This window comes from Wallemia ichthyophaga (genome assembly GCF_000400465.1).
Source record: "Wallemia ichthyophaga EXF-994 unplaced genomic scaffold scaffold9, whole genome shotgun sequence".
In the NCBI taxonomy this organism is placed as follows: Eukaryota; Fungi; Basidiomycota; class Wallemiomycetes; order Wallemiales; family Wallemiaceae; genus Wallemia; species Wallemia ichthyophaga.
The window spans coordinates 15,348-29,075 of NW_008806282.1; the positions used below are offsets into that span (position 1 = coordinate 15,348).

The window sequence follows — 13,728 nt, forward strand, 5'->3', positions numbered from 1 at the left end:
GGGAGTCGTGAAGATAAGCGTGGAGGCAGTGAAGGCGCAACCGAAAGCGGAAATAAAATTGAGTCTATAGGAATATGATATTGCTAGCCTCATTTATAATATCGGGAGGCGGCTGAGTGACGTGGAGAATTGATTATGCTGGGACCACCGTTGAACAGGTACACTCAGTTATATATCAAGTTATATACATAGAACACAAATGATGGATCCTTTCTCACTTGGTGTAAACCTGTCGCCGGTAAGTGTCCTGCTGCGCCTCCCGCGACTCCCCACTTAGTCACACAAAGGTCGTGCTTAAGACACTTGTACGGCATCTAATAAAGAAGCGCAATAACAATACAAACAAATCTGAAACTCCCAGTACACCCAACGACGAGTACGCGTTTGATCAGGTTGGTTGTTATCCCGGTGGCTGCGTCTCAATCTAACACCCGCAGACATTCAAACTTACAAGAGCTTTTCTCGATATCGCGATGAATGTTGGTTGTTTATATTCCATGAACCCCGCTGATTTCAAATCCAGCACCCCGTCGAGGATCTTCAAAGCCTAGGATCGACATATATCCCCCCGCCTTTCTGGGTTCATAACGTTGCTGTCACTGTCCCCATGTCCATTATAAACAACGCCGCTGAGTATCTCATCAAGGCTTTCGGCGGTGAGCAGCCGATGCGCGCCGCCGTTGGCGGTACTAGGTGGTGGCAGGTGAGACCAACTCCTGGATTACCTTCTGAATGGATTTGCAGTGAGTCCATCTGTTGCTTATAGTACTCCTCTCACTCCACTCCACTCAGTGAAAAGCGATGTAAAGCTGGCTACCAGGAACAACAAACCAAATAAACCACGTGAACAACCTAAAGACTCCTTCACTCCTCAATTCTTCAAAGACATTGAAGGCCTCCCACGTACCATTCTCTTTGTTCACGGTGGTGCCTACTATTGGGGCTCCATTAATACCCACCGCTATCTAATTTGGCGCATGGCACGAAAAATGCGAGGTAAGGCATTTGCTGTCAGCTACAGACTTTCTCCTCAATACGGATTCCCTTGCGCACTGCAAGACGTACTTAGCGCCTACCTATACCTTCTCTATCCACCAGAGGGTGCTCCACACAAAGCAGTAGATCCATCCAACCTTATTTTCGCAGGCGATAGTGCAGGAGGTGGTCTATTGCTCTCACTTTTACTAATTATTCGTGATCTCGGCCTGCCCTTACCCGCAGGCTCTATCCATATCTCGCCCTGGTGCGACCTCTCACATTCATTCCCATCAGTACTGAGCAACTATGAAACTGACGTCATACCAAAGTACGGTTTCGTACACAAACCATCCACTCTCTGGCCACCACCTAGCGAAGAGCTTCTTCAAAGAACACGCCAACATATCAAATCGTCAACACAAAGATCCAAATCTCCACTTCGGGGGGTGGGATCAGCTGCATCTCGCAAAGCAGAGGAAGGCAGGATAGAAGAAGATGCGATAAACGAGGCAGCGGGAATGACTAATGAACGCGGACACGAGAAGCTTGAGCCACCTCGCGATGTCCCTACTGTTGATCTAGATGGCAGGACGGTAGAGCTCAAAGGACAGATACAGATGTATGCAACCAATGAGCAAGTAGGACATCCATATGTTTCACCTGTGCTGGCACACTTGGGTGGTTTGTGTCCTTTATTCATCATGGCTAGTGACGGAGAGCTGCTGCGGGATGAGGGTATTTACATCGCTCACAAGGCTGCTCGTCCTGACGACTTTGAGTATAAAGAAGACGCAAAGAGACGTCTACCGAGCATGAACGGAATTGAGGGTAGATTTGGACCTACCAAGGTGCATTTGCAGGTGAGTGTTGGGTGTTTGGTGGTGGTATACTCAGACTTATAACTGACAACTCAACCAAAAATGAACAGGTTTACGACAAAATGTGTCACGATCTGCCCCTGTTTAGCATGGTCACACCTGCTAAATATGCTTATAGGGCTATGGCGGCATTCTGCTTCCAGGTGACGAAAGATACTACAGTTCAACCATCACCTGCATTACAAGGCTCAGATATTCCAAACACTATGTCTGATCTCGAGCTTGATAGTGCTGCTGAATCGCCCTCACCACTTAGGAAACTCGACAGCCCAGCTGAAGCACCATCACCTTCTACGAAACTCGACAGTCCTGCTGACGTACCTTCACCTTCTAGGAAGATCGACAATCCAGCTATAGCACTCTTGCCACCACCACCATCACCAGGTAAACCAAAGAGAAAGTTCTCCTTACTCGGACTGAAAAACAATGAAGGTGCAGGTGCTACATCAATTGACATGGAAAAAGCAGCAACAGTGAGCTCACAAACAGGTACGCCAGCAAGTGATGCAGAGAGACCAATAAAGTCAGGACCAGGAACAGCTGGGAACATGGCTGTTTACGATGAATCAATGGCATTCAAAGAGAGAAATATGATCAGAGAAAGAGTATCGCTCGTTGGACAAATCAGACCAATGGAATCATCTGAGAATATGGATATTCTACGCATGCCCGCTGATGAAGTGGGAGTATTTAAACCAGCCGCAGTTAAAAGATATTTAGAAGGAAAAAACAAATGGATGCATAAATTCAAACATACCGCCAAGAATGTCGAAAGGCAGCGCGAGAAAAGCCTGAAAGAATCGAATATACATGCAGAGAAGAAGATTAAAGATAGTGACAATATATTCGACACACCGCAAGTGACATGGCGGTGGCAGTGGGCGTTGGAGAATGAGAGACCACCACCTGCAAGTATTGTAGCAAGAAGAGATACGCAAGAAGCACGCAAACTGGTACAAATAGTAGATAACGCTGATAGTAAGCAAAATAGCAGAACATTAAGTCTATGGACGCTAGTAATGCACTTGATGAGTCCACAAAAGAGCAAAGCTAGCACGAATGACGACGGGGATGATGTCGCGCCTTGGACGAAAGACATTGAGAAACTCAAAAGAAAAGATGGCAAGAAAGATGAGGGACAGACAGTATCAGAGAGTGATTCGCCTGAAGAGGAGGAAATCAATATCGATAAACGGAAAGAGCAGTGGCTGAAAAATCACGTCAAAGATGAGTAGTTAAGTGTACTTGTAGCTTTTGTGTATTTTATCAAAGGATTTCAGAATAACTTGGCTGTCTAAGATTCCTTTAGCTGGCTTTGGCTGTCAGATGATACATTAGACAAAAGAAGTGGGAAATGGATTGTAGAGAGTGTTTGTACTGCTAATCAGCACCTAATCACCAAAACAAATCGAACAAAAAGATTAATTTGTAAAAATATTGCATTTCTAGGCCTTTCATATCTACCATCACGAATGGCTTCAACTTCGCAAACGTAGGCGACAGGAGATATCGAATACAGCGCACAAAGCTCACCCAAAAACCAGTGCAGAATCTGAATGGAAGAATCAATTAAGAGTGCCGCAAAAAGATTTACGTCCACAAACTGAAGTGAGCAGCCAATCAGAGAGATATATTCGTTGGCTGACAAAAGCACAACAAGGATGTCACAAAAACGAAGGGAGGTGAATGGGAGGATTTTGGATTAAGGAGGGAGCTGCTTATGGGTATATTTGAAGCCGGTGTGAGTCGACTCGGTTCACAATGAGCTGCATTTCTCACGATGAAATTTAAAGTTTGAAAAGCCATCACCAATTCAAGAAGAAGCGATTCCATCTGCTATTGCAGGCAGGGATATTTTAGCAAGGGCTAAGAATGGTACAGGTAAAACTGCATCATTCGTTATTCCAAGTTTAGAGAAAATCAACGTACAGAAACCAAAGATACAAGCTTTGCTCTTGGTTCCAACTAGAGAATTGGCTTTACAAACTTCCCAGGTTTGCAAATCACTCGGTAAACATTTAGGTATACAGGTTATGGTCACAACAGGTGGTACAACGTTAAGGGATGATATTATGAGATTATCAGACCCAGTTCATATTCTAGTTGGTACTCCTGGTAGAATATTGGATTTGGCTGGTAAAGGCGTTGCAAATCTCAATGAATGTCCAACATTCGTTATGGACGAAGCAGATAAACTTTTATCTCCAGAGTTCACACCAGTTATGGAACAGTTGCTATCACACCTTCCTTCTTCTAGACAAGTTATGCTCTTCTCTGCAACCTTCCCACTAATTGTGAAGGACTTTAAAGAGAAGCATATGAAAGACCCACATGAAATCAATCTTATGGATGAATTGACACTCAGAGGTATCACTCAGTATTACGCTTTCGTCGATGAAAGGCAGAAAGTTCACTGCTTGAATACACTCTTTTCAAAATTACAAATCAATCAATCAATTATATTTTGTAATTCAACTAATAGAGTTGAATTACTTGCAAAGAAAGTTACAGAGCTTGGCTACTCTTGCTTCTTTTCTCATGCAAAAATGTTACAAAGTCATAGAAACAGAGTTTTCCATGATTTCAGATCAGGTGTTTGTCGTAATTTAGTTTGCTCAGATTTACTGACAAGAGGTATCGATATTCAAGCTGTCAACGTTGTCATAAACTTTGATTTCCCTAAAAACAGTGAAACGTATTTACACAGAATTGGTAGATCTGGTCGTTACGGTCATTTGGGTTTGGCTATCAATTTAATCACTTATGAGGATAGATTTAACTTATACAAGATTGAACAGGAATTGGGTACTGAGATTCAACCAATTCCTTCACAAATTGATAGATCGTTATACGTTGCACCAAACGCTAGTGATGACGATGGTCAAATTCAGCAATCTCAACAACAACAAAAGGGTTTACCTACTTTACCACCAACTCAACAAGTCATGAACGCTTATTCACAACCACCACCTCAACCAACATTCAATCAATCGAATCAAAATCACCAGTATCAACAACGTAGTAATCGTGGTGGATACAATAGTGGATATTATGGAGGATCTGGTTTTCGTGGCAGAGGTGGTGGACCACCACGTGGAGGAGTTCCTAGAGCTTAGAACTTTCATTTTACAGTTAATCAGTTTATCTTTCCTTTATCTTTTCCTTATGTGAAATAGTTTACTCTTTCATTTCCTCCTCATTTCTTACGTTTCAATTCACTTTATTGCTTATACTACTTGAAGCACTCAAATCGTAGTATAATCGATGGCTCACTACTTGACAAATATTATTGCCATTTCCTCAAATCCACAATTCCTCAGTGTTGAATTAGTTTCTACCTTAAACTAAACACTAAATTAAGCACTTAACCAACCATCAAACCTTGAATAAATCTAAGAAGCTTAAACGCAAAGAGTACATTATTAAGACGTTCAACTTTCCACCTCACCTCATTCCATTTACAAGCCGTCAGGACGGGATACTTTACACTTTCACAGAATATTCTGAATTATCGTTAAGTTTAGATATCCTCAATAACTTAGGTGATGTGTTCAACAGACATCATGCGCATATCCAACACACCTCTACCTACACTCTGTAAACGACTAACAAACTAACAAAAGGCCTTCCGTATACACACAATCAGCCGAGAAAAGTTTTTTTTTGTTCAATTTGATTTTGTAAGTTAAATGCACAAATCACATTGAAATAATGCGTTATGCTGGAAGTATTGGGGAATTATCAATATAATATCAAGTATACAATGAGAAGTAACTGAAGTGACTGTGAACTTGTTAGAAAATCGTATGTACTGTGTTATAAGACAACTAATACAGCTGATACGTGATCAGACGTTTAAGATATATTATCAGCATAGAGACGGTTCAAGTGAACCAAGTCAGAAAGCCATGCATATGAATCTTAATCATCATCTTGTATAGCTAGTAGCAATTACTTATAATCTATACTCACCTAGAGCTAATTGTCAGTGTATTCAATTATGATGAGACCATGGCAAGACAGAGAATCAGTCTATCATTTAAGGACAGCAGTCCATCCACATAAGCCATGGAAAGGCGTTGGATAATACATGCGTTTAAAGCATCATTTTGACACGCTGCCACAGCCTCTCAAGTAATTCTACTCACAACGTAGTGGTTCAGGTTGAAGAGTTGAGGAATAAAATTTGGAAATCTCATTTAAATAATAAAAAACATAAATTTATTACATCATTTGATTTTAATCACAATACTTGTTTCAAGAGGTAATTCTGCTTACTTGATGACTTTGTACTTTAGCTATTTGATTGAGTTATTTGGAGTTATACCTTAAAATTGAACTTGAGTTGGGGAAAAAGAACTACAGCATTTGAATTGAACCGCTTAGTCTGCTTTGTTTTGAGTGTAATCCTATTCAATACCATCATCAGACACCGAGAAAACCAACTTAAAACAAACTAACCTCCATCTCAGCGTCCAAGTCTTCAGCTGATTTGGCAACTCTCTTCTCTTGCTTTGGCTGATCGCTGCGCTTTTTGGTTGGTTTCCTAGTGAAACCGTGTTAATTGATCTGCTCCAACGACTGCCGGTATAATTGGATTTATTAAAGAATTGAACATTAATGACAACCCCAACGTATCCAAATATAACAGTGCAACAACGTGAAAGACGAAACTCACTTGATAGCCTTCTTGGTCTTTGGCTTAACAGTGGTGACTGCCTCAGCAGGCTTTGGAGCTAATCTTTGAATTAATCCGCTCTTATCTGATGATTCAACGACTATTTCAATCTTGATTGGTCTGTCTGTTGATTTTATATTGAAGAAAAAGCGCTCGTCAGTCATTTTGTTCTAAATCAATGCAAGCACACATTATTTAGATAGTGTGGGGTGTGTTTTTCCCAGCAATGCATTGTAGACTCTAGCTGACTAACTGAAGCTTGAATCCCTTTCAACTAAGCTACTCAAAGTGGGCGTGATTAGGGTCATTGGCGAAGTATCAAATGGGTTTGTCTCAACTGCCTATCCAATTGAGCTGACTGTCAGCCAATACCTGTCGCGCGTGATACTGAAGATCAAGTCGGTTAGCTAGACATTTGCGAGCTGAGTGTGGGATGATTCCGTCACTATACGCGTCACTCTGAGTCGCGTCGCGTCGCTCCAACCAGTCTAAGCGTCAGCGAGTCTGCTCAGTATGAGCTTATGACGAGTAATGCTAGAAACATGCTCAGTCATTGCAAGTATCGTACATACTCACACAACTATCTAAATAATGTGTACTATGAAAAGGTAAGACTAACTGTTGTCAATGACGCGACCATTAAACTCCTTAAAAGCCTTGTTGCCATCACCTTTTCTCTTAAATCTAACTTGACCAAAGCCCTTCGAGGTTCCTCTTTGGTCGTAGCTGATGCTGCACTCAGCTACTGGTCCCACAGTTTCAGTCATCAATTCCTAAAGCGGTGTGAGTAACAAATATAAGTTATTGAATCTTGCTCACCTTAAGCGCGTGGTCATTAACGTCTGGTGGGAGGTTGGAGATGATGATCTTCTTAGCCTCCTCATTGAGTGCAGCACCATCCTTGGTCCTTGGAATGACACGATCAGCAACAGGCTTAGCGCCTTGAGCCATACGCTTCGATTCACCCTGTTTAGCGCCGCTGAGACGCTTGCGCTGAGTGGTTTTGCGATGGCTTTTGCGTTCTTGACGCTTAGCCTTAATAACGTCTTCGAGTGGCTGGTCAATGTTCATAGAGGACTTGGTGGAGTGAGAATTGAGTGAGAAATTTAATTTAATTTGCTCACCATATTTATTGATAAATCGTGGTGGTTGTGGATCAAGATGTAAATTTATTTTAAATTTAATCTTTAACGCGAACGACAATGATTGCGATGAACGAAAATCTATTTGAAATGGCTAAATTTGATAAACTTGAATTATTACGGGAGATAGACGATGCTGAATATCTCGACTCCCTGCACGATTCAAGTTGAGATGCAGCACTCTTGTGTTGCGCGCTGACGCTGACGGATATTCTCATGATAGATATCTCGCTAAGATTGCAAAAAATCTGCTTGCTGTTTAATTGCTGGTTAAATACTCGTAAGAAGTTTGAAACAGCGAGATTTCATCAGGAGATAAACGACGGCATCAAGGATATTGAGCTTGAGCATCTTAAGCAGGGTGATACAAATACTAATATATATTTATAATTACAACTAACTCTTAACTCCCTTTTCAGAGCGCGAGATGAACAGACTAGCCATCTTTGCCAGTCAAATCGAATCCGCTACAAACAGCGATTAATTTGTTTACGCAAATAAATGATGTGGCGCCGATGGCACTGTCTTTTGCTCCCTAGACTGTGTCGTTGAAATATCCGCAAGTAATGATCCTCCCTTGCCTTTACGCTTACCACGCCTCATCACTCCTCGTCTAGTAAACGAAAGTCCTTTGAATCTATAATGCTGTATTTATTCGTTAGTTGATGTATTTCCAACTTTATTATCCCTTCTCACCTTCTTGTTCATATAGTAAAACAACACGCAATCTTGTACCGTTTTTCCAGGGATTTTTTCGGCTATCTCCGCGAATGATTTGGGTGTATCGACGTATGCTTTTAAGAAAACCTCCTTTTCCTCCTCACTCCAGGCTAGTGATTCGTAACTACGCTCATAATACCTTGTTGGGTCAAATATCCGCGCATTAGCGTCATTGTATGAGCAAGCCCATCTATCAATTGAAGTGACTTCTTGATTGGGTATATTAGCTTGAGTTCTGACTGCTCTGATCTTTGGATCTCTCTTGTTCACTGTTTGTAGTCTTTGCAACATCTGATTCAAAAATTTTTCATTCTCCATTTCCTCCATATCGTTTTCATTGACGAGATGCATTGGCTCAGCATCTTGTGTCGCTTTCTCTATTATCGAACTTGAATCTGTTGCTTCCATGTCGGTGGATTCAACCGGTGGTGTTGCTTCTGCAACTACATGTTGAGGTACAGCCGAAACAGGCTTACGGGACATATTTGCATTACGTCTATTTGTTAATTCAACATGCTCAACAGCTTCACCTCTTCTAGAACGCTTCTTCATTATATGCTGTTGTTCTGCCTTTACTTTTACACCTCTCTCACAACTAGCTTCCCAATCAACTTGTAATGCTGCGTAATCATCGTTCAATCCCTCAATCTTTTGACTTCTGGCCTGATTTCTAAATATCATATACTCTCTCACCTTATCCTTGATTTGATCGTGCTGTTGCAAGACTTGAGATGTAAGCGAGTGAAACGTTTCAAGATTACTATCTGTGTACTGTAATTCAAGCATTTCAACTGGCCTATCATTGACTTGCTCATTATTGAATTCCAAAGTCGGGTCTGGTGGATCGAATGATATCCCCTTGAGCTGCCTATCTTTCACCGTGTAGTTGACGAGTTGATCCAGATCATATAAAGGTGTTCCATCCGGTGCATCGGCTTCTACTCGTGCGCTTTGCCTCAATCCTGACACTGTGTGTGGATTTAACAGCGTCGGGTTTCGCATCATGATCGTCTTGTCTGAAGTTGCAATCGACGAGCAGGATTGGTACAATTGAAAAATGAAAATTATATTTCGTGTTCGTAGCATAGTGTCCGGTAAGAAATGGTATTGACACACGCCATCTACCCCGTAATCTAATTACCGTGGGGCTAGACGGTAATGGCATGGAGACAAACTTGGAATTAAATAGGTATGGGGGTTTTTTGGCAGTGGCGGTTTAGCTATTAGCTATTTAAACTGCTTTTAATCCCCTTGTAGAGGAGAGGGAAAAATTTAACCCAAGTGTGAAACGAGCAATTAAGAAAGGAGGATGTAAGAAACGATAGCCAGATTGATCATAACAAGCGATAGATCATCTAAGAAAGCTTATATTACGTGTTATTTATCTACAATGCCAAAGTACGCCAAATGTATATTTATCCCTGCACAAGGATAACAAACATGTTTCAAACATCAATGAAAGCAGCACTGAATTACTTCAGTTGATATATGTTACTTGCTAGGATTGGCCGTGTGGCAGCCAATCACATAAGCATGTAGAGAGAGGAGAGAGTGAGGTTGAAGCGAGTGTATTTATAGTTCCGCGTTTATTCTAAACTCTACTAGCGTCTAATATCTCTATTCCCCCTCAGACATAAATTTCGGTAGCAAACCAGGCCAGTTGAAAAGTGTGCAGACTTTGAATATAGTGATGGTACAAAAATTAGCTAACTTGTAATCCACTTAAACGCAATATCGGTCTTTTCGAGCGGTTGGACTCCGCATCGCTCCTCTCAACTCCTTGCTAATTACCATCATCACCAATGGCTTTAAAAAGAATCAATAAGGAATTGCTCGATCTCGGCAGAGATGTAGGTGGACTGAAGGATCGATTCAACCACGCTAACACGGAATACAGCCACCATCAAGCTGCTCTGCTGGTCCAACTGGCGATAATATGTTCAGGTGCGTTATTTTATTCGGGCTTACAGGACATGCAATTTACGTATTTTAGCTGGCAAGCAACAATAATGGGTCCAGTGAGTATGGATTACCAGGAGGATCTTTTTATTTCTTTGACTCTCCTCCTTTCTCATTTCATGACTGACAGCCGAAAAGTCACAAAGTCCATATGATGGCGGTGTGTTCTTCTTGAATATCACTTTCCCTACAGATTACCCATTCAAGCCACCAAAAGTTTCATTCCAAACTAAGATTGTGAGCTAATGATGGATTTATGAGGGGGTGTACCTTTCTAATCACGCCTCAAAGTACCATCCAAACATCAACTCGAATGGTTCAATCTGTCTTGACATTCTCAAGGATCAGGTGGGTATCCGCTGTAATTGAGGTCGTTGATGGCTGATGGAATATTCTCGAAATAGTGGTCACCAGCCTTGACGTGAGTCGATAGCGTTTTGTGTGTTTTTGCGGTATAGCTGACTTTTTAATCAGTATTTCTAAAGTTCTTCTCTCAATCTGTTCAATGTTAACCGATCCGAACGCGGATGATCCACTTTCACCTGAGATTGCTCACGTGCGTTTAATTTTATATCTCTTGATAGTCATTCTAACACTTTAAACAGCTCTACAAGACTGACAGGTTGGGCTTTTGATGTGTTGTATATGTCTCCCACTAACACAGCCCAACAGACAGCGCTACGAAACGACAGCTAAAGAATGGACACGTAAGTACGCGATGTAAGGTCGAAAAGGTTTAGCAAGTGGCTATATTTCATAAAGATAATCTTAAGCATTCTTCTCCCATCCATACACACTCTTATAAACTGATTGCTTATTTGACTTTTTCATCGTGAGGTGATGTGTGTGTGGAGTTTGTGTGAGCGTGTCGTTTAAAATCCCACTTAGGGTGCACTTAAATCAATTTTGTACCGACTAAAGCCATGCCTTCAAGGCTTCACGCCTTCACGCGTCCACTTGTACACTTACAGCCAAAGTCAATACGCGAAATCTAAATAAATCAAAAACATCTTCTTGTTTAACGTGGTTATGACAGTGAGCTTGCTAGCACGTGAATATCTGTTTATTCGCTGACGAAATCAAGTGGGAATTTCAGGTCTAATCCCAACACTCAAGGATGCCTCAAAGCCCAAGCATATCTCAGAATACAAAGGTCAGACTTTGGCTATAGACGCTTATGTTCTGTTACATCGTGGCGCGTTCAGCTGTCCAGCTGAAATTGTCAAAGCTGGTCTAATTACCGATATCAATCAGCGTAATCTTGAATTATCAAAGTTATCAACCAAATTTCTCAATTATTCCATTTTCCAGATAAAAGCAATGATTGCTATCAAGGTTAAACCCTACGTTGTCTTTGATGGTGGTCCACTTGGTGCTAAACTCTACACTGAATCCAGCAGGGACAAGTGAGTGGGGCAAGTACTTTGAAGCACCTCTTCTGACACTATGAAAGCTCTCGTGCAAAGAACCTCGATATTGCACTCAGGTTAGAGGCTCAGGGTAAAAAAACACAAGCTAGACAAGCGTTTAGCAAATGTGTAGATATTACGCCTCGTATGGCATACGAGTTAATTAAAGTGTGTCAGCCTTTTTCCCCTTCTCTCAATTAACCCACGACCTAAGGTGCTTCGTTCATTGAGAGTCGACTATGTTGTGGCTCCTTATGAAGCAGATGCGCAAATGTATCACCTAGAGAGAATCAGCTTAGTAGATGGAATCATTACGGAGGATTCTGATTTGCTCGTTTTTGGTGCCAGAAAAGTTGGTTTTCTACCTCGCTTATTTTCCTTCATCTCAAAGTCACTTCTCAGGTCATCTTCAAGCTCAAGCAGGACGGCAGCTGTGACGAGATTTCTAGAGATAGATTTGGCTTGGTTCGTCTCGATGGTATCCCGCTTTGTTCAGGACAATGGACGGATGTCCACTTCCGTCGTATGGCCATGTTGAGTGGATGTGATTATCGTTAGTTGTTGCTCATCCTCTCTAATGCAATCATGCTCACGCAATACAGTCAAAAGTCTACCAGGTGTAGGATTAAAGAAGGCTTTTGATGCCGTTAGACGCGGCGGTGAAACTTTTGATATGTTGACACTCTACTTTCATCATCATTATGAAAATAAAGGAAAGAAGATACCCACTGACTACTGGTATAAGTTCAGGCTTGCAGATCTTGCCTTCATGCATCAAAGAATTTGGTGTCCGATTGAACGGAAAATCAAGCCACTAAATCCACTCCCTGTTGACTTTGCTCATAATGAAGAAATTAATGATTGGATTGGTTGTGATATGCCTGATGAAGTTGCTGAAGCTATTGCAAATGGCAACTTATGTCCAATCACCAATGAAGAGTTTGCAAATGAAGCCATTGCAACAAGACCTAAAGCTATGACAGCTAGAAATACAATCAACGATAAAGTAGCACCTCAGAAATCATTATTTGATTTTTTTAACAAGAGTAGGTAGATATCATCAATAAGCGATCTCAATTGATTTGATAGAACCGACAGGTACCGGTAACAATAGTGGAAGAAAGTCGTTTGCGGGGGTCATTAGTGAGCGTAAAACTCCAAAGCACAATACATCAGCAGGTAGTAACCATACGAAACAAAATCAGAAGGAAAATGTCTCCTCACCCTACTTTAGTGCCATAGCTAGCACATCTCAGCCAATAAAGAGGAAGTCTAATAAAGTAGAGATCCCACGCACTTTGAAACATGTATCGCCTGAACAACCACAACCAACCAACAACATCAGCTTCAGTTCGCCAACAGCAGCGTCTGATGAGCTGATATCATCTCCTGTCTCAGTTGACGTTTGTAAGGACGAAAAAAAAATATCGATTGAGGATGAGGAGGAAGAGGTCTTTGAGGAGTTTGATACGCCATCAAGAAAGGAAAACATCAAGAAGGCTAAATTATCAATAGAAGCAACTCCAAGCCCAACTCAAAGACTGAAGCAACAGATCGAAATGAATGACAATATCAAGACTGGAGATGATTGTCTTGATTCAGATGATGATTGTCAAATAATAACAGATAGCTCAATGAGGTCGAATGATACAATCACCAAAAGTTGGTGGGAGAGATTCTCATATAAAACTACGCAATCACAATCAACTACAACTTCAACATCGATACCTTCTTCCCCACCAGCTGAAGAAAGAACACAATCAACACCATTCTCATCATTTTCTGTTGATTCTCAACCTGAAAATGCTCCAGTTAAGTCAAAGTCGTCAATCAAGTTACTCAACTTTGCATACACTCGTCAATGAATTATATTATATTTAAGCATAAGGACAATTGTATCACATTATACGTTAAATTACTCAGCACTGTTTTGATTTTGACGTCATTATGTCTCTTTGAATTGA

The 13,728-nt window shown here is 41.3% G+C and overlaps 6 protein-coding genes across 6 annotated transcripts; 3 read left to right on the forward strand and 3 right to left on the reverse strand.

Annotated features, from left to right (window-relative positions):
- Positions 1-199: 199 nt before the first annotated feature.
- J056_004654 (AB hydrolase superfamily protein C4A8.06c) lies at positions 200-3,091 on the forward strand (the record flags this gene model as incomplete). Its single annotated transcript, XM_009269844.1, has 6 exons — positions 200-238; positions 288-392; positions 438-479; positions 524-743; positions 793-1,838; positions 1,907-3,091. The coding sequence occupies 6 exons, from the start codon at positions 200-202 to the stop codon at positions 3,089-3,091; spliced, it is 2,637 nt and encodes an 878-aa protein (XP_009268119.1).
- Positions 3,092-3,328: 237 nt separating this feature from the next.
- Positions 3,329-4,972, forward strand: J056_004655 (ATP-dependent RNA helicase dhh1; the record flags this gene model as incomplete). The annotated part of the gene is made up of 4 exons (XM_009269845.1): positions 3,329-3,348; positions 3,401-3,464; positions 3,517-3,597; positions 3,650-4,972. 4 exons carry the CDS (start codon positions 3,329-3,331, stop codon positions 4,970-4,972), a joined length of 1,488 nt encoding a protein of 495 aa, XP_009268120.1.
- Positions 4,973-6,302: 1,330 nt separating this feature from the next.
- On the reverse strand, positions 6,303-6,698 carry J056_004656 (uncharacterized protein; the record flags this gene model as incomplete). The annotated part of the gene is made up of 2 exons (XM_009269846.1): positions 6,303-6,402; positions 6,535-6,698. The coding sequence occupies 2 exons, from the start codon at positions 6,696-6,698 to the stop codon at positions 6,303-6,305; spliced, it is 264 nt and encodes an 87-aa protein (XP_009268121.1).
- A 290-nt stretch (positions 6,699-6,988) lies between these two features.
- Positions 6,989-7,605, reverse strand: J056_004657 (mRNA export protein mlo3; the record flags this gene model as incomplete). The annotated part of the gene is made up of 3 exons (XM_009269847.1): positions 6,989-7,038; positions 7,154-7,307; positions 7,354-7,605. The coding sequence occupies 3 exons, from the start codon at positions 7,603-7,605 to the stop codon at positions 6,989-6,991; spliced, it is 456 nt and encodes a 151-aa protein (XP_009268122.1).
- Positions 7,606-8,165: 560 nt separating this feature from the next.
- J056_004658 (uncharacterized protein) lies at positions 8,166-9,401 on the reverse strand (the record flags this gene model as incomplete). Its single annotated transcript, XM_009269848.1, has 2 exons — positions 8,166-8,321; positions 8,373-9,401. 2 exons carry the CDS (start codon positions 9,399-9,401, stop codon positions 8,166-8,168), a joined length of 1,185 nt encoding a protein of 394 aa, XP_009268123.1.
- Positions 9,402-10,198: 797 nt separating this feature from the next.
- J056_004659 (Ubiquitin-conjugating enzyme E2-16 kDa) lies at positions 10,199-13,629 on the forward strand (the record flags this gene model as incomplete). The annotated part of the gene is made up of 15 exons (XM_009269849.1): positions 10,199-10,246; positions 10,294-10,344; positions 10,390-10,414; positions 10,486-10,592; positions 10,647-10,703; positions 10,760-10,776; positions 10,830-10,911; positions 10,961-10,977; positions 11,028-11,062; positions 11,440-11,761; positions 11,809-11,932; positions 11,979-12,116; positions 12,167-12,317; positions 12,367-12,810; positions 12,863-13,629. 15 exons carry the CDS (start codon positions 10,199-10,201, stop codon positions 13,627-13,629), a joined length of 2,385 nt encoding a protein of 794 aa, XP_009268124.1.
- Positions 13,630-13,728: the final 99 nt, after the last annotated feature.